Source organism: Durio zibethinus, chromosome 11 (assembly GCF_047325235.1).
Source record: "Durio zibethinus cultivar Kanyao isolate XHJ-2024 chromosome 11, ASM4732523v1, whole genome shotgun sequence".
Lineage (NCBI taxonomy): Eukaryota > Viridiplantae > Streptophyta > Magnoliopsida > Malvales > Malvaceae > Durio > Durio zibethinus.
The window spans coordinates 25,619,870-25,647,748 of NC_143172.1; the positions used below are offsets into that span (position 1 = coordinate 25,619,870).

The window sequence follows — 27,879 nt, forward strand, 5'->3', positions numbered from 1 at the left end:
GTAGTGTTAAGTTTATGAGATGCAGGTAAGTCATATGTTTTCAATGTCTTTGATTCTTTATATCATGCTTTCAAGTATTTCCAATGTGTTTTTTCAAGAAAAAAGTATTAATGATTTCTTTTGGAGGCTTGTTCAGAATGGTTTTTGATTGTTGGATGCTCACTGGTTATGGCTTTAGTTTCATTTTGAAGGTTTTGAGGAAATTTTTGTCTTTTCCAATGTTAAAGACAGATATTAGATTTTAGAACAATGGTTCAGATCATCTTAGTTTTTTCTTTGCAAAGAATAAAAAAAAAAAACCAAAATGAAGAAGTTTGGCAGTGTTTGAAAAAATTGTCATTTCTTTGTCGAATCGTTTCAGTTTTTCTTGATAATCATCATTTCATTCACCTTCATCAGTTTATTGCCACAACAAGATCTCTATTTCTGTAAGTGTTCTTTGAAAATCTTTCATCAGTTTATGTTCTGTTTTCATAATAAATGGTCATAATTCTCCAATGTTTTCAAAGAAATTTAAAAGGAAAAGAACAACTATGAATAATGACACTCACCTCCGGTCCTCTTGTGCCAAAAACACTGATAATAGATCGGTGAATATGAACAGAAAAACAGCCTTGGAAAGCTGAAGCTGAAGCTATTTTGAACAAACCGCCTGCTTACACTGGTAGCACATGCTCAATTCTATACCAATTCTCTCCCTTGCGATCCCGAACCTTCATCTCAAAATCACGAGGCAGGTAGCCTAGTTTCAGATTGCTGAGAGTAGCCACTGGCCATAATCCTCTTGGAACAATCCTCATCTTACACTCAACAATGTGTAACTCCTTGAGATTGGCCATTGCTCCTTCCTCTATCCTCCATGTCTCCACTGAGTAAAGAAAAGACAGCTTCAAGAATTGGAGTTGAGGGAACCCCCCATTTGAGCATACCATTTGCTTTCCCACATACGCAGTGCTTTAATTTCAAGACTCTCAAACTTGGGAGCTTCTCAAGCTTTTCCATGGGGTCTTCCATCAAGAAAGAACCATGTAATGTTAGTTCACTTAGGTTGGGTGGAAAATCTTGGACGCCAAGCGACTTCTGCCTGAATCCTCCAAAGTATAATTTGGTGAGAAAGATGTGACCTGAAAAGTCCATGAATCCAGGAAGGGCAGCCCTTGCAATATCTTCACCTCTAGTTCTTGCATCTAGCTTCAAAGTTTGTAGCCCTTTCGACTTGAAAATCCATCTGCTTAAAGCTTCTTCTTGCGCAATCAAATTGCCAAATAAGCTTAAGTGTCTTAAGGTGGTCAACTTGTCCAGGCCTAGCTCGACAGAACTAGTTTGTCCAATACAGATGCCCTGTAATGTTTGGAGATTAAGTAGAGAAATATCCTTTGGTGGCTTCACTATCATCTCTTTATTCTCATTGAAGTACAAATGTCTCAATTCCAGCAACTTACAAATAAAAACAGGAATTGGATCAACCAGCGTTGATCTTAAATCCAATGTCTGCAAGTTCAGAAGGTTGCACATTGATGAAGGAAGCCGCCTTAACCAAGTTCCTCCTAATCCCAGGTACCTCAAATGAATGAGGTTCCCAACATCAGATTCAAGTAGACCAATTTGAACGCTTTCCAAATCAAGCACTCGCAAGAGTTTAAGCTTTTTAAGGTTCTTCAACCCTGGTTCATTGTGGTCAAAAAAAAACAAAGAACGGATTCTTGAACTATTTCTAGTTTTCGGAGCAATCCCAAAGCTTGTAGAGACCCTACGAGGGCTTGTTAGAAAGCAATCCTTGACATCTCCATGGATGATATCGAAAAAACGATCTTCCTTAGCTTTCTTTATGGCAAGTTCTCTCAAAAGATCATGTATGCGAACTGTTTTAATCCTTCCGTTCAATTTCTTTGCAGTAATTTGAACCATGCTCCTCCCCACTAGTTCTACCAAGTAATCCTCAGCTACATCTTCCAATGGTTCTTCACCTCTAGGCTGCACAAATCCTTCTGCCACCCACAATAGAATCAATCTTCTAGCAGAAATTTCAAAATCTTCGGGGAAGAGACCAAAATAAAGAAAACAAGGCTTCAAGTAGTAAGGTAAATCATGATAACTTAATGCTAAAATATCAAGGCATTGTGCTGGATGTTGCAGTAGCTGCCAATGTGCACTTTTCAGAACTTTGAGCCATTCTTCAAAGGTTGCTTCTCTTCTCGACAACAGACCCCCTAGAACTACAATTGCAAGAGGTAAACCCTTGCATTTCTTCACAATTTCTTTTCCTAACTCCTCAGTCCAAGCAGGCAAACTTGTCAGGGCATTCCATTCCAGACATATCTTCCTGGACAACAATTTCCAGCTATCTTCATCACTAAGAAGGCTGAGTTCATGTGGCCGGGTTCGTGGATCAGCATGTAAAGCAACATCTCTGAACCTTGTAGTGAAAACTACTCTACTTCCATTTTTTTTATCAGGAAAGACTGCTTTTAAATCATCCCAAACTTCTTTATTCCATATGTCATCAAAAACTACAATATATCTCCTTTGCTCCAAAAAACTTGACAACTCTACTCGCATTTCCTCTCTGTTCATCTTTTCTAATTCCACCTTTCTAAGCCCCATAACCTTGTTACACAAATCTCTCAATAACTCTCCAGCTTTGTATTCATGAGAGACATAAACCCAAGCACAAGAATCAAAACACATGTTGACATTACTGCTACAATAAATTTTCTTGGCAAGAGTGGTCTTGCCTAGACCAGCCATGCCGATGATTGAAACAATAGAGAGTCTCAGCTCCCCATTAATTAGCTGATCTTCCAAAATTTTTATGTCCTCCTCAGTACCAACAACAATTTCCTCATCCGAAGAGTGAGGATATGATCGTCTCCTTTCACGAAGAGAGTTAACTGCAAAACTAATCCCTTCTCCCCCTTTACCAATATTTTCAATTCCATAAGTTGACCTACTACTGCTAATATCATGGATTTTCTTCTTGATCCTGTTTATTTGCTTGTTAAGCTTATAACTTGCAAGGAGTTCATTAAAGCAAAAAGGATACCTCTTGAAGAACCTGGTGGTTGACCCTTTCTCTTGTTGTTTCATCATTTTGAGGATGTAGCTATCAATAGCATCTTCAGCATCATAAGCAACTTCTCTTATGTCTGCCACCCAGTTTCGAACTCGATCATCACCATCTTGTTTTGCATCTGCATCCTTGAGAAAGCATAGCATTCTCCTTAATTCTGCATGAATCCATTCAACTGTTTCCCAAACTCTTGCCAAGGAAACAGCTTCATCCACCATTTGACTAGCAATATTTTCAATAACCAAGGAAACAATGTACTCAGCCATGTATTGTACCACTTTACAGGCTTCCACAGCTTTCTCGGTTGCTTGGCAGAAGGATGTAGAAGACCACAAACTAAAAGCATACCAATTGTATTTCAGGGAGGCACCATATTTGAAAGTTGACCAGAATTACTTGATTCCACACGACACCAGAATTTTTAGTTTTAAAGTTAATACATTAGGTTGACTAATACTAATATTTAACACTATTTCCAATGGTTTTCATACACGTAACAAAAGATCACATAAAACTATCAACTCCTTCAGGATTAAGTGATCATTTTAACTGGTAAATTTGATTAATAAACATGAGGCAAAATATTACATCTGCTGAATAGTCATCAGGAAAGAGTCATAACTGCTTTATGTCATTCTTTGACTGGAAAATTTTGTAGTGAATAGCTAGTCTGGCTACACGCATCAAGGTCAAATTGTGGATGACTGACTCTGCATATGTTGCGGCAGACTTTGTTGATCATTCCAGTCAACTATCCTCATAGCATTTATATAAATATAAATATAAGTATATATATATATATATATAGTGTTAAACAAAGAAACTCAATTAGATCATAGTGATCATAGGCACTGGGCGTGCTAATTACCTGGAACAGTGAACTGTGAATTCAGGCATACTTAAATCAGAATAACATCGTAAACAAGATGCGAGTGGAGATAGACCTGAGAGATATATTGAATTAATTCTCATGATTTACAATAATTTGGAAGCTAGAACATGAATCTATGAGAAAATGGTCACTTACCATCTTATGCTGCTACTGTTGCAAGTTTTACCTTGTTTCCCAATCAATCTAGATCTCTGTTGACAAGTGTATTTGTTTATGAATTAGATATTGGTAGTCTTTGTTGACAAGGCAGATTGACTTCAACAACTAACAGCAGCTCTGACTTGGTGTTTCAGCTCATAAAAATTTATACAATAGGGGCCCCTTGGATATGTGGTAGGAGGTAGGTCGAGTCGCACTACAGTACCCACGACCCTGTAGGAGTTCCTCTCACCACACGTATAAATGAATCATAGATCCACTTTTACAGTCTAGATATTGAACTGCTTATTAGAGTCTTGTGACACAAATCTAGTATTGTTTGGAGCCCAAAAACAGGTTTCAGAAATCAACTTATCAGAGAACAAGCTTCAAAAATTGGATCTGGATTGTCTAATTCATTGTTTCATGCACCAAGATAGATATTATTCCATTTTCCACTTACTTGTTAGGGCTCCTGAGCCCAAAGTTTGGGCTTTGAAATCTAATATATATATATATATATATATATATATATATATATTATAATACAACATATAAGAATAAATTTGTCACATAAGCATTTATGTGGATAATTCTCTTAAATGACATATAGAATAGTTTTTTTTTAAAATAAGATAGTTTTTTTTAATTACAAATTAGATAATTTTAAATTTATTCAAATATCAAAATTATTCAAATTATAATTGAAAATCAAATCAATTTAGAGATATATTTTTTAAAATTAAAAATATGAAATATGGATTTTATTTTTTAATAAATAATTTTAATTGTTTACCATATAACCTTATTTAAAAAATTATTTAATTATCAAAAATCTTTCAAACATGTTTAAAAATTACTAAAATTAAGTTAATCCAAATCTTTTAACAATATTTTTTTATCTTGATTTAAAAAATTATCTTTTTAAAAAATTTACATAAAGCAATAAAAATTCAAGTAACTTTATGTAAAATTTTGAAAATTCAAAAAATTTTCATCTTAAAATTTTAAATAATAAGATCATCAAAATAATTATATACATTTGAACTCTAATTATCAAATTTATATTTCAAATAAATACAAAAAATTTAACATTATCTTTATCACTTATTATATCCATTTTAAATTTTAAAAAATTAATTTAAAATTATCTATTTAATTTTAATTAACACTAAAAATTTCTTCTACAAATTTAAAACTACAAATGTAATATGTTATACATCAATTTTTTTATTTTTTCAGTAACTTTTTTTCAAGATATATTCTATTACTATTGTAATTTGTTTTATTTTATTTGTTTATAACTTTTTTCCAAGTTATATTTTATTATTATTACAGTTTCATTCTTATGAAAAATAATATTTTTTTAATTTATTTTTTTCACATATTTTTTAACATTTTTCATATTTTGCATAATAATTTAGTTAAGATTACTAAAGTTACAATATGTTAATACTTATTTTATTATTTAATTTATTATTCAATAATATTTTTTTATTTTTTTAATAAAGGCATAATTTATTTTTATTTGATATAATCTTATAGGTGTATATATATTATTATAAACAAAAACATCTAAAGAAAAGATATAATTTTTTTTTGTTATTTATAGAAAGTTATTTTCTTAATAACAAGTCAATATTTATAAATTTTATATATGCTATGAATTTTAAATATTTAAATATAATTTTGAAAAGAAATTAATTTATGTATATATATATATTTATATTAAATAAATAAAATTATTTCATGCATTGCACGTATTATAATCTAGTTAACTTTATAAACCTCACGTCACAAATTTGTCCTAATTATTTATTTTTTATATAAAGAAATCATAATCCTAAGATAAAGGAAGGGATTATAATTTTATAGATATTGAGATTTAAACTCTAAAAAAATACCATGAATAAACTAAACTAAATCTTGAATTCATGATTATCTATACCATGGTTTCAACTTATCCTCTTGTTCTCCAAAAGATATGGATAAATGGCGAAAAAGCAGGGGAAGAAATTCTCAGAAAAATAAATAAATAAAAAGTATACGTTCACATTTATCACTTAAAATAGCACAATTTCCATTTTATAGCTTTTTTTTTTATATATATATAAATGTATTAACTTTAAAGCAGGTCATTAATTTTTCAGCTAGATGCTTTTCACCATTATAGATAACAAATTTGCCACTGCCAGTTAAAGGGACAAAGCAAATGCCATTCACTTTATTAAAATCTTTAATGAATGAAGGACTGACTTCTCACAACATTTGAAGACAGCAGATGCATAGAGCATTTAAGATAAAGGGTCTGCCCTAAAGGCCAAGGAATCCAACAACAGAAAAACTAAATGACCCTTTTTATATATATCATCTATATCTGAAAATGGCAGTGAATGAAAAAAAAAAAAAAAAAAAGAGACAGTTATGCAGAGAAATTAAAAGGAGTGAAAGGTGAAAATAAAATAAAAAAAAGGGTATGAATAAGTTCACAAGGAATCCAACAAGAAAGCTAAAAAGTTCATCTGAGGATTTGCAGTCCACAAGAACATTTTTGAAAAGCAAAAATGAGGTAAGAAAAGATTATGCCATGTTCATAAAGACTAAAAGCACAGACAAGATGACAACTCATTATCAGACAAAATACCAAACATTAGTTTTTAGTTTGAGAAAGCAAAGGGGTGATGTGGTTTGGTTTTGGCAGTTTTGAGGTGTGAGTTTTGTTTGTAGGTTGTTGGATGTATGCTAGTAAGGGTATTAATTTGGGTAATATCTGGTTTTAAATTCTGTATTATATAGCAATAAAACATTGCTTATGTCAGTTCATTGGCTTTTACTTGAGTTGTAGTGTTCCACATCAAATTCTCACCTTATTCGGCCATCAATCAAGTTGCTAATAATATCATTAATATATTATCATTGAGAGAAGAAGACATTACATCCTTGTCATAATAGCTCAAAAAATTACTGTTATAACCCTTTTGATTTCTTTTTTTTTTTTTTTCCAGCTTAGATTTTGCCTAGTTTTTTTTTTTTTTTTCAAAATAATTCAAGTAGGTTTAATTTTTTAGCTCCGACTTAGTGAATTCATATAAAATTATCTTCATACAGCCTCAATGGATTCGAACTCCGTTAATCCTTTTGATTTCATTCATAAATTCAATTGGAAGTGAGAACAGTATTAGTAGACAACACAACTTTGTAGGGTAGGTTTCATAGAAATTCATTAAGATAAATTTCATGTGATTAACAAAGAACCAATTAGCCAAAACTGCCCTAATTTCCTCAAACTTGAAATACATGCTTCATTCGAGGAATCTGTCAGTCTGTTCAAGACAACCCTGAACTGAATCCTTTCCTTCATGCTAATGGATCAACAATCTTCCATTTAAAAGACATGAACAGACCCACAAAGTTCCAAAGAGTTTATGAAGGAAGACATAATTCTTGAATTAAGACAGGTGCAGTACAATACTACATATATGTAGCTACCCTAGCTTTACTGTATCAAAATTTGTCATTGCCCCTTATGATTCATTAAAATTTTTCATAAGGGGATCTAATACTTCACACATAAAAACAAGGGCACTTATTCAGTTTTTGGTTTTCCCAATTTTCTTTTTCAGGGTATCTTTGTCCAATTGTATTGATCTGCTAAAGTTGTTTCTTTCTAATATATAAGTCCAGAAGGATGCGAACAAACCAAAAAGCTGATGATGCATGATATACCATTCATTCATGTCACTCCAAGCAGCAGTCAAAATTATATATGTATACTTAATTTTATCAACAAATTTTCTATCTGTCATTTGCTAACCTAATTCAAATAATGATGGTAGGAATCTGGTGTTTTCACTTATACTTTTGCTCATTATTTACAGTGTTTTTTTATTCATAAAAACCAAACTTTGAAGCAGACAATCAACATGCCATTATTCCAAAATCATTCTTAATCTAGTCTCCATTATACCATAACATCGTATAGCAGTTCCTCCTCATTTTTGCTAAGCCAGAACTCTTTCTCCTCCTGTCATGGACGGCAACATGGATAGCTCAAGAACTAAGCCATCTCAATCTGATCAAAGCCCTTTTAAAAACCACAACTCAATACCAATTGGAAAAGAAAACTTTTATGAAGATAGTGAGAAAAGAAGCAAGAAGCTGACAAAAAGAGGAAACAACAACAATGGTGGAAGATATCTTGGGGTGAGACAAAGGCCGTCGGGTAGATGGGTAGCTGAGATCAAGGACTCTTCGCAGAAGCTGAGGCTATGGCTAGGGACTTTTGATAGAGCAGAAGAGGCTGCCTTGGCTTATGATATCGCAGCCAGGCTTTTGCGAGGAAGGAATGCAAAGACTAACTTCCAGCATCATGGGGTAACCAATACCTATGAAGAAAACTGCAATCTACTTGGAAAGAATCCAAGGCTTTATCAACTTCTTCAGCTAACAATCATGAAGAACCATGCAAGATCAACAACCATTAATGGAGTTCCTTGGATAAATCAAAATATAGGAAACAAAGTCGACCCTGTGGATTTTGATACGCTTGTTGAAGAAACTATATTTTGTTCTTCAACTTCAGATCATTGTGATGAGGGTAGTGATAACAAGCTTTGCCATCTCTCACTAGGCAGTTCTAAGGTTTATTCTTCTGTTGTTGTAGCTCCTTCCTTTTGTGCTTCTTTAGATCAAGGAGGAGCAGGGGATAAAACTTGTCAAGATGCCTAATAACTTGAATCACGGGTTTTTTTTTTCCCTTGTTTTCATGCAAATCAGTTGAAAAATAGCTTGTTTGAAAGAAGACTGTCATTTGTAAATTTATGCTGTTTAGCATTCAATGTTTGATTAGTAGTTGTAGGGATCAAATGAGGAGAAGAGGAAAATAAATCTATGAAGATGACTTCAGAATATGTAACTACATGAATCAGTATTGTTTCTTAATTTCATGCAAATGATGAATTGAGGATTGGTTTTATTGTGCAAAAACAAGAGTACTTTTGCATATGTAAATTTGTGACTTGCCCCATTTCATTCTTTAATTCGCAGCTCTACGCTCCACCACCTCATCAGATGTTTTCTTCAATATCTCAATGATTTAGCACATAATCACATAAAATGGAGTTGGCCCTTTCTGGCAATGAAATTCTTATATTCCAAGTATACATAAATAAATAAATAAATATATATATGCGCACGCGTGCGCGCACGCTTAAAGCTACTTTCAAGAATTACCAATGGTGGAATTCAAATGGCTGCAGATTGGAAAAGCCACCCAGTTGTTCCACATGATACTAGTTGCTGAATTAACATCATAGCAAATAACTTTGGTATGCTCTCCATTTCAACATTTCATAATATTTTAGGTTTCCTTAATTTCAACAAAAATCATGACAAGGCAGTCGTTTTCCTTTGCAGGTACCTAACCAAATCACGACATTTGTAGCCGCAATTAGCCAGCTTCCTGTCACCCTTAATCCATTTGAAATTGCGTTATCGCCACGATCACTGTCAGTTGAATTTTGATCCACTGATACCACTTTTGTACATTTTTTCCTTAAAACCACGATACCAGGTTTCTATAACCCTTGGTTTGGATTAAACGATCAGTTCTCAATCAGCCTCAAATCCAATTTGTTGTAACCAATAATTGTTAGTAAAATACACTTGAAACTTGAAACAAACCCAGTTGATTCATTAAAAAGATGACGTTAATTCAAATATTATTAAAAAAATAATATTTAATAACTTTAAAATCTAAATTTCAACATTAACCATCCCTTATCACAACATGACCTCACTTTAAAGTTTCTCAGTTACTCAAATATTTTACTTTTTGTATAAATTTCCTTGCTAAGATCATATATTTACTCAAATTTGACCAGTTTTAAGAACCGATAATTGGTGGCTGACCAAAATAAAATTCTTAAGTGATAAGAAGGTGCGGTAACAACGGATAGCCATTTGACGATACGATCTTAGGCCTTAGGTGTTAAAACTTAAAAACCCAAACTAACAAGAGAAAGCGACACCTACTAACCAATGGCTACTGTGGCCCAATGGTCTTAATCATGAATTGCAAAAATCCAAGGCTGGGTAGCAACAAAGTCCTAAAGTCAAGCCTAAACAAATAGCATTCGGAAAAGATTCAAGCCAGGCAACACAGCCCCAACTCAAGCTTAGACAAATGGCACTCGGGAAAAAGTCGTTGCCTTCCCCCCACAACTAGACCAAAGAAAAAAAGGGGGATTAAGAAATGAATAAAACAAAGGAATCAATCACAAGCTATAGACAGCTCAAAGAAAATTCAGTGACTAACAATGAAAAGAGAATTTATTTTCTTTCCCATTGGAATGACAGGAAAACATCAAGTACAAAGGGTGCAACAATTTTCAACCTAACAACAAAGAATAAGATACAAACAAACAATAGAATAATAGAATATCCTCAGCTTGATTATGTTTCCCTGGATTCTTTCCTTTTCTTTTGGAGCTCATATTTATGCTCCCATAACCAACCTTTTTGGGTGGTACTTGATACCACTAGTCACCAGAAGACTTAAGGAAAGACTTTAACTTGGTTTGATTTCTATTATGGGTTTGATAGATGGGATCTGATACAGATTCCATATGTTCAAATGAAAATGGCAGATTCTTTCACAACTTGGAACCTGTAACTGTAATTTTCCCCCACTTTCATGCAGCAATGCTGAAGATGTCCCCCCCCCCCCCCCACTTGGAAACTTCATTTTAAAGTTAGCTTTTTATACAAAGAAAGAAACTTTTGCGTTTTGACCACCAGAACAGGGAAAATGACACACAAATGGCTGCAAATTAATTCCTATTACTACCCTGTAAAGTCCCACAACAGCAAAACATACATTTACAGAAGGGGTATGTTATCACTTCCATGTTCTTGGGCTTAAAATGGTGAATCTTCAACTATCAGGAACCTAGAAGGAACTACAGGGGAGCCTTCCGGGTGTTGGAGCCAGTGGCAGAATCTCATGTCATAGAAACTTCAATCATAATCAGAATCTGTACAATATTATGAACTTCCATAATTGCCCACACCAATTCATAATTTAAGCCTTGCTAATCCAAAGAACCATGATGAATGCAACTAAAATGAACAATCAAACAAAGCAATGCAGCATGCTTTCCAGTCTTATTCAATCCTATAAACAATAAATGGCAAAACAGCTTACTTAAGAGCCTTAACAATAAATAACATGCTTCAATGGATTACTGACACAAATTCAAGCAGAAACAAGACAATAGGTAATTCCGCTAAAGTGTTTCAAATGTTGACTCTAGATTAAAATAAAGACTAGAAAACATTAAAATTTCAAGAGAAAACAAGCACCCATGAACAGTTTTGACTCTAGATTTAGCACATATGAAAAACCATAATCACTGAAAATGCAAAAGAACATTATTCCTTAATTCCCATATGAGGCAATCACTGAAAATCCAAAAGAATTGCATTAAAGGGAATAAAACAAATGAAAAAACAGGTCAATAATATTCAGATGTAGGAACATGCCCAGTCAATGTTAAAATTAAACACAATCAAGAAAAAAATTTTTAGAAATAAAGTACCACTTCACAGGGAAATTAAATGGATTTCAATCTCACACCAATTTGGCAATTAATTCATTTATCAAGGAGCCCAAAAAACCAAAAACCAAAAAAATAAAAACATCAAGCGTAATTAGTAAAAATTTTATAAAAAAAAAATCATAAAAGAGCTTTGACAAATTAAATAAGAAAAATAATTTAACAAAAAAACAAAAAACAATGACTAAATATTTGTAATTTTTATTGGACAAATAATCAGTAACCAGGTTGGGTCCACGAGAGGGAAACGATAAGGAAGCCACTTCTGCTTCAATGCAGCCACCAAACATGACGCCATTAATTGTTAGTGATTAGTGACGTCTTAAAAAAAACAAAAAAGAAAAAGAAAATTTATTTAGACATTTTAACGTAATTTATACAAAATAATAGAAAAAATAAAAATGACGGAGATAGGATTTCTTTCTACTTATATCAAGATTCTCAGCAACCAACAAGCGGAGAAATTATCAATAACTAGCATAAAACTAAAAAAAAAAATTAATATTTTTTTTACTTTACAAAAAATTAAATTAAAGAGAGAGTTAAGGCGCTGGATGCAGAGGTTTATCGATCGATTCATGTATTTGTGTTATTCTCACAACAAAATTCCCAGGAAGAGATCGATGAACCGCTGCCTCCAGTGTCTTTACCCCCTTTCCTTATTTCCGATAATAACAATAAAATTTTAAGAATCAACAGAAAAAAAAAGGTTCAAATCCAACAGATCTGAACAAATTCAACGAAAACAAAAATATTCCAATGTATTGTATAAATAAAAATCTACAAAAAAAATAAAATTAAAAAAAAAGAGAGAGATGAACCAGGAAAAAGCAAATCTATAGGCGGTGTCGCCATTGCCGTAGGCTTCTCTGAACCCTCCCTTTCTTTTTTTCTCAAAGTCACACTCACAGACGAACAGTGACTTTCTTTTCTTTGGGGAACTCTTTTTTATTATATTTATTATTTTTTAGCTAAAAATGGGAGATTTTTCGTGGATTTACGGTTTTAACCCTGTTGGTAATGAAGTTAATAATTGTAGTACTGTGGACCAATGAGAGTAGGGAAGGGAAGGATCGCTAAAAAGCAATGATAAGAAATACGGATAACGACGTGTCTTGTTGTGGTTTGCTCTTCTTTTATTAAAAAAAGTTTTGCACTTTTTTCGCACTTTCCGCTTTTTGCAATTTTTTTTCCTTCTTTCTCGTAACGATTCAATGCTGTACACGTGTTTGGTTCCTTTCATTTGTCCTGGCATACGGCGCAGAGGAAAATGGATGAATGCCATTGTAATCTTCCGGAAAAATGGAAACGTGAAATAAAATAATAATAATAAAACATTATTATAAATATTAAAAAATACTTACTAACACTAAAATAGTATCGATGAACAAATATTTTTGTTTTAATATTGATATATATCACTAGTTGATTTGTTTTGATGTATCATTTATACATAAAAATATATTTTAATCATTTATATGTTTATATAAAATATATTTTTTCAAATTATAGATAAATAAAATAAAATAAAAATATTAAAAACATATAGCAAGTTCTTGTTCAATAACCTAAGCCTAATTTAATGAACATATTATGAAAAAAAATAAAAATATCAAGAAATAAGTATTTAAAAGAATAAATAAATAGTAAAAGAGAAATCTTATATTAATCGAACTGATGGATGAATCAATATGATAAATGAACTAATATATACACTTAGACGTATCCCATTTTTTTTAAATATGCTACGGACAGTTTTTAAGATAATATTTTACCAAAAAAAATAATTTAATAATATTTTAATCACAATTAATTAACAAGTCATTACCTAAACCCCTTTATATACCTAGAAAGTAACAAAATTTACCTAAAAAAAAATTGGCTTTTTACTTTTTTTTATTAATGAGGTTATTAAGAGTGAGCAAGTCAAAAGGTTATAATAATTTTTTTAATTGCAGGTTTGTTTGATTGTTGCTTTTATTTTTTTTTACTTTTTTATATTTATTTTTTAATTTTTATTTTTCATTTTTATTAAAAAGATAAAAAAATAAAATAGCAAAAGCATCTTTGAGAAGAGACTTGTAAACAAAATATAAAAAATTAATGGGATTTCAAATATTACTTTAATTATATTATTATTTATATATATATATATATAACTTTTTTTTTTTTTTTGCGCTGGCCAGTACGTGGAGCTTCTTTAACTTGGTTCAGACCTTTCTGACGAGGCAAAGCCAACATAAGGAAAAAAAAAAAAAAAAAGAACAATTTTTTTATTTTTATTTTAGTATAAAAAGAATTAGTATAAAAAGAAACTCTGCTCACCCATTAGTCTTTAGCCCTTTCCATGTCGGCTTCCACTCTTTCACTCTTTATGGCCGGCTAAAGCCTTTAAAATTAAAGCATTGCTTATCTTCTGAATATTCTCTTCACAAAGATGAAGTAATAGATCTGATATACTTGTATAAATGACCTTGTATTAATCGTATTCACTTACAAAGAATTAATATGGAACCTGCTAATTCAACATTACCCCAAGTGCAGGGGCAGCAGCAAGGAGATATAGGGAGCAGCCAAGCAGCAGCAGCAACAGCAGCAAGCAGTTCGTCTTCGTCGTCAGGGTCTATAGGCCCATTCTTTGCGGTTATCTCAGTTCTCACGGTTCTTGCAATAGTTTCTTGCGTTGTGGGAAGGATTTGTATCCGACGTCGGACGGCCGTGCCGGTGACACCATTGGATACTATCAAGCATGGAGGGTGCTTGGGATGGTTGAAACGAAAGTGTCGACATTGCATGGCTGGTGAGATGGAGGTTGGAGCCAAGGTCATGTCTATTGGTGACGATAAAAATAACAATGCCCATCCACCTCAAGTTTGAAATTACCTATAACTAGCTTAGTACACAAGATAACAATGCCATCAAATTTCGTTTAATTGCTGGGGTTTAGTTTCATTTGCCTTAATCACTGTAGTGCATGCATATATGCACATGACTTCTTTCAATTTCTTTCCTTCTTTTTTTTCGTTTTCTTTTTGGTTATAACACCATCTCTGCCGTTGAGACAGATTGCCATGAGAAGAAACTTCGCGTTTGATGCTTATATATATATATATATATATATATATATATATATGTATATCAGTACCTTAAGCACAACATGAATTTACAGAAGCTAGGATGGTTATAAGATTTTAGTATGTGATAAATGCAGACCCATATATACAGTGGCTTTAATAACTTTTCATCATTCAATTGAAAACAATCTGATCTGCTCTAAGGATTAGTTACAGCTGCATTTAAATAAAACATGATTGAATTTTTTTTTTTCTTGAGGTCAATTTGCCTTTTTAATCTCTTATCAACAAGAGAAAAAAAAGATTTTTCAAATTTTTATGCATTTAAATGGTATTTAGAATAAGATGATTATTTTAAAAATTATAGTAACAATTTCATTCATGATGACTATATAGATGTATTTGGTGCGAATTTAATGATATTATGTGACGTGATTGTAGATCATCCAAAGTTATTACATTACTTTTTGAATAAAAATAAATATTTAAAAATTTAATTAGATAAAAATAAATATTTAAGAAATGAATTGATTAAATCATCATAATAATAAAACCATTTACACAATTAAATTATTTATAATGATTTTAAAAATTATAAAACGTTTTTTTCTTGAATAAAAACATTGAATTGCGATACGAAGGAAATAGAGGATTTAACAACTTATCATCGGGAGCTTTTGTTTATGTCACCCGGCAAAGCTTTCAATAGGATGCAAGGTGGGTGACAGCCAAATAGTTTGGACCTGGGAGGATATTTAATTTGAAATTAAGACAAGAGGATAGATTTGCTCAGCGTCGGTGGCTTAAATTGTAAGCACAGTCGCTATCCCCTGTCGATCTCTCTGCATTATTTTTGACAAATTGGCTACGACTTTTTCCCCTTCATGTCATGTCTTATAAATTAATAAATTTGACTAAATGAAAAAAAAAATCTTTTTATTTCAATTAATAAATTTTTTAATATTTATTTTTATCTATTTAAATTTTTATTTAAATAAAAATTAATATTGTTAATGCTTTTGTCAATTAAATAGAATTCATATAACATTATTAACTTAAATAATTGTTGTCAATTAAACAACTATTTGTATTGTCATATGAAACTAATACTTGAAACGTTAAAGACACAATGTGAAAAGAAAATTAATATAATTGAGATGAAAATATTTAAATAAATATGTGATAAATTAGAAAAGATAAAAAAAAATAAAAAAATTTGAAAAAAATTAAATAATTTGATTAAAAAAATATGAGAAAATATCGTTTGAAATAGTTTTGACATATAAAACGTAAATTTATCTATACATTAATTAAAAAATAAAATTTTAAATTTAAGAAAAATCAAAATTTTTATAAATATATCACAAAACATATAGATGAAAATAATAAAAAATAATATAAAATTTTAAAAAATAGATAAAAAATTATTTTTAATATAAATGAATGAAATAAAAATATTTAAAATTATAACCTAATTTAATATTTCTTTTCACTTTCATATAACCAACATCAAAATTTTATGAAAAAAAATTTAATTTATTATTGTTGTTGTTGTTATTATTATTAAATAAATTAAAATTTACCACATTATGTAATTAATATATATAAATTAAAAAAAATTTCTTTATTTTTTTTAAAGATCCATTTGCAATTTTAATTGACTATAATTTAATATTAATTAATTGAATTTTATCACATTATTGGATTTCACTTATTTAAAAATTTAATTGAATCAAAATAAAAAATTTAAAATTTGATTAATTGTAATATAATATTAAAAATTTAAACAATTATTATATTATAATTAAGAAACAATTTTAGCCGTTTAGCTTTTATATATATATATATATATATATATATATATATATATACTTATAAATGTTCTTAGTTAAAAAATTTGGCCCATAATTATGAAGAACAAAATGTTTTATAAGCTTACAAAAACATTGTATATTGCTCTTCCTGTAGGTAGGGACCTACATTTATTTATTAATTGATGCCTTAAAACAAATCCAACCCTTTTGAGTTGTAGTTTATAGAAGTAGCATGTCTTTCTGACTAGAACAGCACATGCATAGCAAATAGCAATGATATGTATTCAAGCAAGCTTGACTTTCATTGCATTAGTGTTATATATTTTTTTTTCATAAAAAGTTTAGGTTGGTCAAATTACCTTATTTTATGCTTAAAATTTTATATTAAATTATAGATTATTTATTAAAAGAGATTATTGAAAATGAAAGTTGAATCTAAGCTTTAAAAAGATAAAAACAATTTAAATTTTATAATAATTTCCAATTTATTTTATCATAAAATCTCCCTTTTTTCTATTTTTTTGAAACCTTTTTTTCTTGTTTTAGTGAAAGATATTATCAATTTTTTGTTGGAATAACTTAATAATATCCTATATATAATCCAAAAATCCCTCCAAAAAATTTAAAAAAAAAAAAAAAAACTCCCATGGAAGGATCCTAAAGAATCTCAACCTTCCATGTATGTAGCAAAAGAGATAAAATAAATCCATCCAAGACACGGTTTCTATTTTTAATGCCACCCCAAAACTCAAATTTAAACCTCACACCCCTAACAAACCAAAGAAATTTACATCATCCTCTGCCAAAATCACTAAAACCCAGAACATTTCTTTCATAGTTTCCTCCTGTGTTGCCTATCCATTCTTCCTCCTCCGTTGCTGCCGGGGGCCGACACCAACATTGTCATGATCAATGTTCCATCATTAAGACATTAACATTAATTGTCTTGTTACGAATATATATATATATATATATATATATTTAGTATTTTTTGTTTAGTTTTGTGGTATACGGTTAATGTGCTAGGAACATTATATTGAAAATGGTGGCATTACGAGTTGATCAACTGAATCAATTGAAGGATATTTTTGCAAGGTTTGACATGGATTCGGATGGCAGCCTGACGATTCTAGAGCTCGCGGCACTGCTAAGATCGTTAGGACTCAAGCCATCCGGTGATCAAATCCATGTCCTGTTAGCCAATATGGACTCTAATGGCAATGGTGCGGTGGAGTTTGATGAACTAGTCAATGCCTTATTGCCTCACATGAATGAAGAGATATTGGTAAACCAAGAGCAACTCATGGAGGTTTTTCATTTGTTTGATCGTGATGGCAATGGCTACATCACTGCGGCGGAGCTAGCTGGCTGCATGGCCAAAATGGGACATCCATTGACGTATAGAGAGCTAACTGAGATGATCAAAGAGGCTGATGCCGATGGGGATGGTGTCATTAGCTTCAATGAGTTTTCTTCTGTAATGGCAAAGTCAGCCCTGGAATTTCTAGGCATTAGTTTGTCATCATAACCAATATTTGAGTTTATGTTAGGTCATTATTTATTCACTCTCTTCTTTTTTATTTAAACATTATCTGGGGATGATTTACTGATGGTGAATTCTCAAAAAGACTCTGAAATATTGTCATTCTGTATCTAACTTTGTCTTCAAGTTCTTTTATCTACATATTGGAAGAAGAAACTGCTATCAGCCATTGTCTATATATTGATTCCATTGGTGGGTTTTCTGTTGGATCTATCTAATCTGGCTGATATTGCATTCAACTGTTGATATTTTAGGACTTTCTATACTTCCAGATTAAGTTTATTTAATTATATGCTTTGGATTTCGAATGCAGAAAACTTGATTGGTTTTCAAAGGCAAGTATGTTTTTCTTTCAAATGTACAAGAAATCCTCAGCTCTCCTGAAACAAAACACCTGATTCTTCTCTTCATTATTGATTCCTGGTTTTTATAGTAACAGTGATATAATTGGCCAAAAGAGAACCTTACATTCTTCCAAGGCCGTCCAGATTAGTTGGCAGTCATCCAGGAAATCTTGGATCTGTTTTAGCCTCATGGCCATGGATTGAAATATGTCAAGTAAAGCTTCCGGATACGGTTTTTGATCAGCTTGGGGACAGATTAATGGCAAGATATTACGGCAGTACCTAAACCTGAAAGTTAAATTTGAAGCTAAGATTGGCAATGAAGCTGTCTAACTCATGCTCTGACCTTTAAAAGACCGAAACACTTTAGCCTGTCCCGTTTTGGCTTTTTCTTCTTATCACCTTGCAGAAATCATGAAGAAATCCAAAGCCTAATGGTGTTACTTCTGTCTGGGGAATGGATATAGAAGTGATAACAATTAATGGTGTTGAAATAAGTTTTTGAGAATCACACAGGAGACCGATGAATGAACTTTTATTTCTATAACCTTGCATCTTTAGCTGCAAAATATGATATGGCCTCAGAAATCAAAACACAGCCGAAATGTTGGATAAAAGGCTGCATCAACTAAGTTGATAGGAACATCTTACGGACACAGCTTTCTTGTCAAGAAAGAACCTATGTTGATGTCAAATATCTACACTTAATAGAAACCTAGCAGCACAAGTAATATACAACAATCTTTCCACTGAAAACTAGTGAAAAGGATGATCATCAATGAACCCCAGCTCTTTCTTTGGAGCTTTTTGATTTTTCTTCAAAACGTGCAGTATAACCTACTGTTGTGGGACGAAGCGATCTCTGTCGCACCATATGACAGTACTCAGGGTCATCAGCTTGCCCATCAGATCTAATCCACTGTATCATCTGATGATAAGAGGGGAAAAACCGAATTTGGATGGCTGAGTAAGCGAAATATGGGAGAAGTGAGGTTATGAGCACAAGGAGCGTAAGAAGCCAATACGATCCAGCTGGTGCACAGGCTTCAATAAAGACCTGGTAGGCAGTAGTCGATATGTTTGGGTCCATTGCTCCATAAGCCATAAGGAATATATACCAGAGTAGTATGCCGCCCCAAATGAAGAGATGTTGTATATATGTAAAATAAGTGATGGAAAGTGCCATTTGGCAGTTAACTACCCACACCACACACGTATACATGGTAGCGCCAAGGATTTCCAAACCAACAACTTCCCCACCTTTGCGAAAGGCTTGATGCTGCATTGCTGTGATGCAGAAGAAGAAGATTAAGGTAGCACTTAGCACTCCATTAAATGCCCAGGCAAGGATTCTAAGCCAGCTAAAGAGAACATTCTGTATGCCTTCTTGATATAATAGAGGAAACTGCAACATTAAGTAGAAAAGAAAAATGAGATATCATCATCACAGTTGCATTTTCACTTAGGTAAAGAATTTTAAAAACATGTCGGTTTTCTACTATTATCAACAAAGCTTTAATAATGCCATTCAAGAATCTAGCACTTTGAGGCCAAAAGAAAATCTTGTATGAGGGATACCTTGAGACACAAACGGGCAGAGACGTCTTGGTCAAAAACTCCCAGAGCAATCACAGGAAGCGATGTGAAGAAGATGTTATAGAGAGTCAGAAACCAATCATTGTATACAGCTTGCCCCGAGAATGATGCATATATCTCAAAGAAGAAAATAGTGAAACCAAACGCAATATTCTTGTAAAAGAAATAGCATATCTGCAAAACAGTTTGATTATTTCAATTTAACTGGTTGATATTGGATGATAGTGTTGGCAAGTTTGAAAAAGAGCATTAGTCAGGTTTCTGACACTTGATTGCCATGGCTAAACAAAAGGATTAAGAAAAAGTTGAATTTTCTAACATAGATTAAAAGCCAAAATCGGACTTAGTTTCAATTTCAAGGCATTTACTACTTTCACAGCACAGGTCCACAAGAATCATATTGGTCAAATCCCTATTCATCTTAAAATGTTGTTGCTGATTTATCTCAAACAATCTTCTGACATTGTGCTGATATCAAATTCCAAATTTGGCTTTGTGGTAAAAACATTTTCATCTAAGTTTCAGGTTTTGATTAACAATTCAAGTTTAACATCTAAGAGTAACTTATATTACCATTGACGAGATCCTTCTGTAACACCAATGTCCGTGCACAAGAAGCAAGCGCTCCAAAAAGCGGAACTGGGCAATTGCAATGTCACTTGACATGACAGCCTGAAAATTTGAGAAGTGAGTATTAAAAAAAGGAAGGGAGCATCATGTGAAACAAACCAATGTACCATTTTTATACATGGAGCAATCTATTTAGCATTTACCTGCATTCCTTCTACACCGCTGATACCAACTCCAATATCTGCTTCTTGAAGCATACCAACATCATTTGCTCCATCTCCAATTGCTAGAGTTGTACTACCGGTTTTAGTTTTAACCAGTCTTGTAACCTGCAATTTTTTTTTCAGTTAATTAGTTTGAATTCTCCTTGGAATTGCTAGAAGCAAGCAAAAGTTTGGATGCTTTTCTTCTTAAATTACAAAAACAAGTTCTTGTTAGTCAAATTGATATAGAAAATTTTTCTTCATTCATTTTAACTGATTTAAGTTTCAAAGATTCCAGAAATATTATTACAACAGGTTAGCAGTTCTTGAAATCTTTGGTCAGCACTTTGTTCTGTCAGTATATGTTTATAGTGTGACCTAGCAGGACTTATAATACACACCATTTTTGTGCTCACCATGGGAACAAAATCAAATAAAAGTTCTGTAAAAAATATATATTTTTTATCCACCATTGAAGGATAATATAACTTACGAGTGCCTTCTGTTTAGGAGATGAACGGCAGCAAATAACAGATGCACACCCAATGGCAAGTTCTAGGAAAAGGTCTTTGACATCATCGTCCAGAGCATAAGTTAGTGACTTCCCATCAAAGATTAAAGCCAATGCCTCAGAGTTTTCATTTGATGAAGTGAGCCACTGCTTCCCTTCAGCTATCTGCCGGAGAACGCTTGCCTTAAATGCCTAGAAAACCAAAAGGATCTCGTCAAGCTTACAAGCACACTCAAATGTTAGGTTAGATTTGGCTAGGAAACCATCTTATACTGGTTCACTAGAAGTTGTCAAGATATGTAACTATGAAATTCTATTTTTGCACTGTTGGGCAAACGAAGTATTTCAAGGCAGCAAAATCTTTCACAAGTTATTTTGATTTATGGCACTCGCAGTCACAGATTTCCTATCTCCTCTAGCTAATGTCATGTTTAAACAGATATGGCAAATAGCATGGGAATGATTTCTTTCAGTGTAAATAACTTGAGCCAGTGCGGGCAGTACATATATATGTGAGAGCATGATTTCTAAATAAAAGTGAATTGACACAGAAAAACCTCAAGTAAAGCTTGGGTTAATAAGCAGGATGCCACTGTCAACTACGCAGCTTTATCAAAAGGTTAAAGCTGAGATTTTTCAGGAAGTTTCATAGAAAGCATCCAATGAGATAAAAGGCAAAAAATAAACTAACACATAAAAAGGTCCATAATGTTTTTGTAAAGGTTGTTATGGATGAAGAGAAATGAGTTGTCCCATCCATCCACAAGTTGGGAAAATTTGGTTGTAATGGTTAGTTCATGTTCCCAAAATATTTGGAAGGATAAATGAACATTTTGGGGTGACATGCATGGTTAAAGAGGGCAATGTATCAAATGCTGTAATTCTCAATCACCTTAAATACAGATAAAAAGAAAGAGAAAATAAGGGTATCCATGGAAATTAAAGTTTACCACTGCAGCAGCAGTTTTATCCCCTGCTTTCTCCAATGCCTTGTTTTCTGGAGTCTCTGAATTTATTACTATTTGTTTCATTCCTTGTCTAAGCAAACTACAGGCAAAGCTGCAAAGTTCAACATAAAAGCTAAAAAAATCAGCATATCAAAGTTCACATTAGATTTTATGGTAACTACTTGCAATAATCATTATACCCAATATTTATTGCCGTCTCCATCTTATCTCCTGTCAAAACCCATATTTTGATCCCGGCTTGTGCAAGTTTGTCAATGCATTCAGGAACCTATCCAGCACATAAGGCGAAATGCTCAATAAAAAACCTTAGAATTGATCTTAAAAGAAATTAAATTATCCAGTATTTGAGCATGACATGAAAAATGAACAAGTCATATTTGTTGCCTTAGTTTGTAATAATAATTATCTCTAGGTTCATATCAAAAGATGAAGGTTATTTTTCTGTTGTGATAATAATGCTTTCATTAAGTGCCTTTAAACTCACCCCGTTTTGAAGTTTGTCTTCAACAGCTGTAGCACCAAGAAGAATCAAATCCTTCTCAATCTTTTCTGCCACTTCCTCAATCATTTCTTCCCGATCTGCACTCACTAGGTTCTTGGCTTCTGTGAATTGCTCATTAAACTCAACATATTCATCCTCATCTATTTCACGGTATGCAAGTACCAAAGTCCTCAAACCAGCATCAGCATATTCATCAATATGCTCCTTGGTTTGCTCTGCAAATTCTTGCCCATTCTTTGCAAGCCGTTCAAACATGACACTGCTTATTCAAAGAAAGAAAATGTACTTAATCTGTTGTCAAGTACTTGTGTAATGGAAAGAACAACTAAGCAACATAATCTAGCCACAACATAATCTAGCCAGTCAAGAGCTATACAATTGCACTTCCCTTAGTTATGACAAGATATGCATCCTTACACAGAGATAGAATGGGGTCTCTAGTTGTTCGTTTTTTGGTGCTAGAAGTCAACTCTTCCCACCCCATTCCCCACTCATCTAAAAGGGAATAAAAACAAGATAGAAAGAGACCGTAAAAGCTATTGCAGGAGCCATTTCATTGACCACTACCTTGTATTGTCAGTTTGTCACCAATGTAATGCGTCACACGTCACTATTTTGCTATGTTCATTATTATCATTAAACTTACTCCAACTAATATTATGTGCTTTAGACTACTATTTCAGATCACAAACCTGTCAGCGCCTTTACAAAGTAGCAGCAGCTTTCCCTCCTCATTCCTCACAATCACAGACATCCGCTTTCTTGAGCTACTAAACTCCAAGATGTTCAATAGTTTATAAGATCTGCAAAAGAGAAAAAATTGTTCCATCATGTTGAATACATATATGAAATATCGTTAGCTACTAAAACCTAAAATTAATGGGTAAATCCTATGTATTCTGCCCACAGTTAAAGATGACTGTGGTGGATGGCCTTGGAAATATTTTATTAACCATCAAGGATTGTAGATTTTGACCTTTCAACTTTCTTTCTGGAGACTGGATCTAACTCGTAAAATGAAATGCTTGTTTGTGTCCTTTCATAAAACTCAAATCCCAGTTCTCTAGCTGCAACTACAAATGCTGCCTCATCCGGTGATTCGGCTTCATATGAAATTCTACCAGTTTCTTCCTCCACTTCAGGTATTGCAGTATGACAGATAGCCAATAGTCGTAAGAACTTCTGGATTACATCTGCACGAGGTTCATTTAGCCAATTACCATTCATGATTCTTTCATCCACAAAATTAAACCCTTTGATGGATGGCTTTTCTTCTTTAAACTCCTCTACTTGGCCCTCTACCTCTGTCACCTCTTGAGCCAAAGGTGAGCCCTTTCTCCATGCGAGAGCTCTTTCAACTTCAGTAATTCCATGACCATAAGATGTTCCAGCTATGGAACATTTGATGAATTCCATAGAGTTGCAAGTCAAAGTTCCTGTTTTATCAGAAAGTATAGTATCAACCTGGCCAAGTTCTTCATTTAGATTTGAGGTTCGAGCTCGTGCTGGCTTGTCTGCTTCTTCATAGTACATGTGCAGATCTTGGTTGATGAAAATGCTCTGGAGAACTTTGACAATTTCAATGGATACATATAATGAAATCGGAATCAAATATGAATACAGCATGAGAGCTGTCAAAAATTGCAAAATTGCTGCAACTGTTGCTTTTTTTGGGTTATAATAAATTGTAGTCTCATCTGGTCTAAGGTACCATCTTGTCATTCTTCCATTTTCCAGGTCCTCCCTAGTTGCTATACCAAAGAAAATTGACCCAATAATAGACAGCACAACCAGGACAGCAAACAGAAAGTACACAATCTTATCCATCCTCTTCTCAATCTTGCTTCTCTTTGAAGGAGGTTCTGTTGAATTTTGAATAGACTTTGTATCGTGGCCTGTGAAGATAACTGCACCAAAAATATAATCGGTGTTCCGTAATTTGGTGTCTCTAAGTAGAAGCTGCTGAGGAGATAGAGGAGATTGTTCTTCACCAAGTTCCAAATTGCCAATGAAAGAGTACAGATTTGCATTTGGATCTTCACATCTGATGACAGCCTTGAAATCTTGAAAGCTTGAATCCTCATGCAAACTTGAAGTTGCTTCCAATGCTTGTTTTAGTTTCAAATTGGTTTCGCCATCAAGGTTCATTGTTTCAACATAGCAAATAGCTTCCTCATAACTTGATGAAAGCAAAATGAGATCAGCGGGAAAGAATTCATCCTTCTCCACCTTGACTATATCTCCAACTTTCAAATCCCTCCATTTAGTATGTTCAAAAACACCATCACCTTGATGCACTTTAACTTTCCTGTTATTCACCTCAATGTCCTGCAATATAATCAACAACTATTTTACAAACCCAAGAAACATAAACTAACAAAACAAGATCAAAAAGAAATAAACAGAAGAATGGCGGTCAAGAAAGAGGCATGTGAAGCTTAAAGGAATAGCATCAACCATACTAAGGAAGCAAAACTTTATACACGTGTAGCATTTCTAAACACATTTTAAGTAGGGACTACACACCACCATTTTTTATGCAAAGCATCCATTGATTGGAATTAAATAATTTTACAAGATGCAGCATATTTGATTTAACTAAGAACAAAGAGCACATAAACTAACTTGTCAAAACTAACCCATCACAGGGATAGAGCTTCTGCATTTAAACAGTCAGACCTTCCAACCTCTTTCCAATTACCTTCCTCTTTATATCTGTCTCTCCCAGAAGATATCCACCATACACAACCTCCCTTGAAATCTGTCAAGTAGTAGCACCTAACAGGTATGGTTTCTCAGAAATTCCTTCCTAAACAAACAAACTTTGTGATGGTATTTTCCTCAATCCTAACTTATATATGCATACCTGAAAATTCAGAAATCTCCCATACATCCTCCATAATTCATAGAAAAATCATTGCAAATTATGATTATATAACGAATTTTAGTTTGAGAACTGTTCAGAGCTGAATATTCATGTATCACATCATAAATCAGAAGTAGAATAGTCCTAAATTATAGTTTGACTCCAAGCCAGCATCAATTTTGTTAATGTTAATTACCTGCTTTTTTCGCCTCCAATCTTCGACAGCCTCCTTTCCCATAGTAGCTCCAATTACAACAACTAAGGGAAGAACATTACTGACAGCTGAGTAAGGAGAGAGTGGCGTAAAAGACAGTATTGCACAGACGAGAAAATAAAAATTGGCAACCCTCCTGAATTGTTCAAACAAGGATTTTGGGAAGAATGTTGTAAGTGTATACTTTGTACTTCTAACATAATTACCACCATAGTTGAGGAGACCTGCCTCAAGGCGTTCAGGGTCATTGCAATACACTACTCTTGAGAAACCAGGCCCTCCAATCAATGAGTGCTCCCCTTTAAAAGATGCTTTCCCACATGAGAAGGCATGTATTCTGCTAAAATGCTGCTTCCTTCTCCTGCCACCAGCCATTCTATTCAAATTTAATCTAATCCTAAGTGGTTCAAAGACATAGACACCACTAAATGCAAGAAACTTTTTTTTTTGTCAGGAGCTGCAGATACTGACAACGAACTGCAGTCTTCAGAAGATGCTTTCAAGTTTCAACAACCAATTATGTTATAAACAAGATTCTCCAAATCAACTGCAACTAAGATCCCAGAAAGCTGCACAAAACCAGGAATCAATCAAACCAGATCTTTAAGCCAGAGTTCTATTTATGAACAGGCAAAGAAAGAAAAAGAAAAGGGAAAATTTCAAGGTAGCAAACACCAGGAAAAACAAAAGTAAAACAAACCCCTATTAGAATTCAATATGTATTGAAGCTCTATCTAGAATAATTAACAACCATAAAAACCAAAGAAAAAAAAATCCTATTTCATAAATGAAGGTTCCATGAAGGGACAAAACAAAGATAGAGGAAGCAAGTTGTGTTTCTGAAACATACATTGTTTCTTCTTTTCTTATTCTAATTTTTGGTAGAACTTGTGGACCAGGCTGCCATGTCTCAACTTTGACCTTCAGCTAGAAGAAACAAACCAAAGAGACGTGCAGTTAGTTTTACCCATCTAAGCACATTTAGTTCAAACTCAACTACTTTGTTACAATTCATTTAAAGCACAATAAAAAATAATAAAATAAAATAAAATAAGACAATAAGACCAACCCCCTCGACAGAACCAAATCAGATAAAAGTGGAAACAAAATAGCTTTAATTCAAGTGTTGGAAAAAGTTTTTAAAGATACCCAAAAGTGTAAAACTGCTAAAAGTTGTAGCCAAATACTGAAAAAAAATTTTAATTATAGCAAACAGTTACTATGAAGGAGTAGTAGTGACCAAGTCGTCTAGAAAGTCAATGAAAAAAGCTGTAAGAGATACCTCAAAAAGAAAAGAAGAAGCTTTTTAAAACAATACAAGGAATGGAATTTGTTATAAGCAAAGTGGTTTAAGCTGACAGAGCATACTTAGTTGATATTTTCTGGGATCTTCCTTTCCTTTGCAGACAAAAGAAAACAAGACAGATATAAAAAAATGACAACTTTTTTCTCTGTCCTCAGTTCATGTGGAGAGACAGAGAGAGAAAGAGAGTTTAGGTACGTACAATGTTGAAAATTGGATGAGACGGCGTGTAGGAATGGTCAACCAAGACCATTCACCAATCACAGGCTCTATTTTTTTTATTATCTGAAATAACAGAAAAAAAAAAAAAAAAGGGTCTTTGCAAGCTCTTTCCTTTTTATATTTGGTAATAAAAGTGAAGGATCAAGCTCTTTTTTTCTTTTATTTGGTCATAAAAGTCAAAATTATTTTATTTTTAAGGTACTGATAAATCGTTAAATTAAAAGTAAAATTTATGAATATTTTTAAAATTTTTTAATTTATAAAAAAATTAATAAAGATTCAAATATAAATATTTTATATTCAATTCTAAACTTTTAATCATTTAAAGCTAATTTCTATAGACTTTTCATGTTCTTTTCTTATCTAACTAATAAAAGTATTATTTATTAAAATAAAAGATTGGACAATTATCAGAATTTTGTTTCAACGGTTG

General features: G+C 32.7%; 4 protein-coding genes and 1 pseudogene across 9 annotated transcripts; 3 read left to right on the forward strand and 2 right to left on the reverse strand.

Annotated features, from left to right (window-relative positions):
* Window positions 1-534: 534 nt before the first annotated feature.
* LOC111291290 (putative disease resistance RPP13-like protein 3) lies at window positions 535-4,234 on the reverse strand. Of its 2 annotated transcripts, none has more exons than XM_022882945.2 (3): window positions 4,098-4,234; window positions 3,939-4,014; window positions 535-3,780 (listed from the first exon to the last, which is right to left on the reverse strand). In XM_022882945.2, exon 3 carries the CDS (start codon window positions 3,334-3,336, stop codon window positions 808-810), a length of 2,529 nt encoding a protein of 842 aa, XP_022738680.2. In that variant the 5' UTR covers window positions 3,337-3,780; window positions 3,939-4,014; window positions 4,098-4,234; the 3' UTR covers window positions 535-807. The 2 variants fall into 2 exon arrangements, with proteins under 2 accessions (XP_022738680.2, XP_089624591.1); XM_089768465.1 differs by having other exon boundaries at window positions 535-3,821; window positions 4,098-4,231.
* Window positions 4,235-7,861: 3,627 nt separating this feature from the next.
* LOC111290311 (ethylene-responsive transcription factor ERF088-like) lies at window positions 7,862-9,135 on the forward strand. Its single transcript, XM_022881610.2, has one exon. The coding sequence runs from the start codon at window positions 8,130-8,132 to the stop codon at window positions 8,826-8,828; it is 699 nt and encodes a 232-aa protein (XP_022737345.2). The 5' UTR covers window positions 7,862-8,129; the 3' UTR covers window positions 8,829-9,135.
* Window positions 9,136-14,152: 5,017 nt separating this feature from the next.
* Window positions 14,153-14,798, forward strand: LOC111290315 (uncharacterized). Its single transcript, XM_022881613.2, has one exon. It carries the CDS (start codon window positions 14,225-14,227, stop codon window positions 14,591-14,593), a length of 369 nt encoding a protein of 122 aa, XP_022737348.2. The 5' UTR covers window positions 14,153-14,224; the 3' UTR covers window positions 14,594-14,798.
* Window positions 14,799-17,569: 2,771 nt separating this feature from the next.
* Window positions 17,570-18,207, forward strand: LOC111291293 (putative calcium-binding protein CML15 pseudogene; annotated as a pseudogene).
* Window positions 18,208-19,009: 802 nt separating this feature from the next.
* Window positions 19,010-27,323, reverse strand: LOC111291288 (putative phospholipid-transporting ATPase 9). 5 transcript variants are annotated; one of them, XM_022882943.2, is made up of 15 exons: window positions 27,290-27,323; window positions 26,772-26,848; window positions 26,393-26,490; window positions 26,150-26,282; window positions 25,904-26,057; window positions 23,818-25,169; window positions 23,534-23,644; window positions 22,824-23,100; window positions 22,519-22,607; window positions 22,322-22,430; window positions 21,354-21,563; window positions 20,861-20,986; window positions 20,661-20,759; window positions 20,070-20,261; window positions 19,010-19,896 (listed from the first exon to the last, which is right to left on the reverse strand). In XM_022882943.2, exons 4-15 carry the CDS (start codon window positions 26,167-26,169, stop codon window positions 19,267-19,269), a joined length of 3,369 nt encoding a protein of 1,122 aa, XP_022738678.2. In that variant the 5' UTR covers window positions 26,170-26,282; window positions 26,393-26,490; window positions 26,772-26,848; window positions 27,290-27,323; the 3' UTR covers window positions 19,010-19,266. The 5 variants fall into 5 exon arrangements, with proteins under 5 accessions (XP_022738678.2, XP_089624594.1, XP_089624595.1 ...); XM_089768468.1 differs by having other exon boundaries at window positions 27,204-27,323; XM_089768469.1 differs by lacking the exons at window positions 26,772-26,848; window positions 27,290-27,323 and adding an exon at window positions 26,622-26,762.
* Between the last annotated feature and the right edge of the window lie 556 nt (window positions 27,324-27,879).

Bases quoted from the DNA above. Each gene is read 5' to 3' on its own strand.
- LOC111291290 (XM_022882945.2), bottom strand. From the start codon at position 3,336: ATGGCTGAGTACATTGTTTCCTTGGTTATTGAAAATATTGCTAGTCAA.
- LOC111290311 (XM_022881610.2), top strand. From the start codon at position 8,130: ATGGACGGCAACATGGATAGCTCAAGAACTAAGCCATCTCAATCTGAT.
- LOC111290315 (XM_022881613.2), top strand. From the start codon at position 14,225: ATGGAACCTGCTAATTCAACATTACCCCAAGTGCAGGGGCAGCAGCAA.
- LOC111291288 (XM_089768466.1), bottom strand. From the start codon at position 26,296: ATGGCTGGTGGCAGGAGAAGGAAGCAGCATTTTAGCAGAATACATGCC. The intron at 22,431-22,518 runs GTATAATGATTA...TGAACTTTGCAG, and splicing joins GAGACGGCAATAAATATTGG to CTTTGCCTGTAGTTTGCTTA. The intron at 20,262-20,660 runs GTAATATAAGTT...ACTGTTTTGCAG, and splicing joins ACAGAAGGATCTCGTCAATG to ATATGCTATTTCTTTTACAA.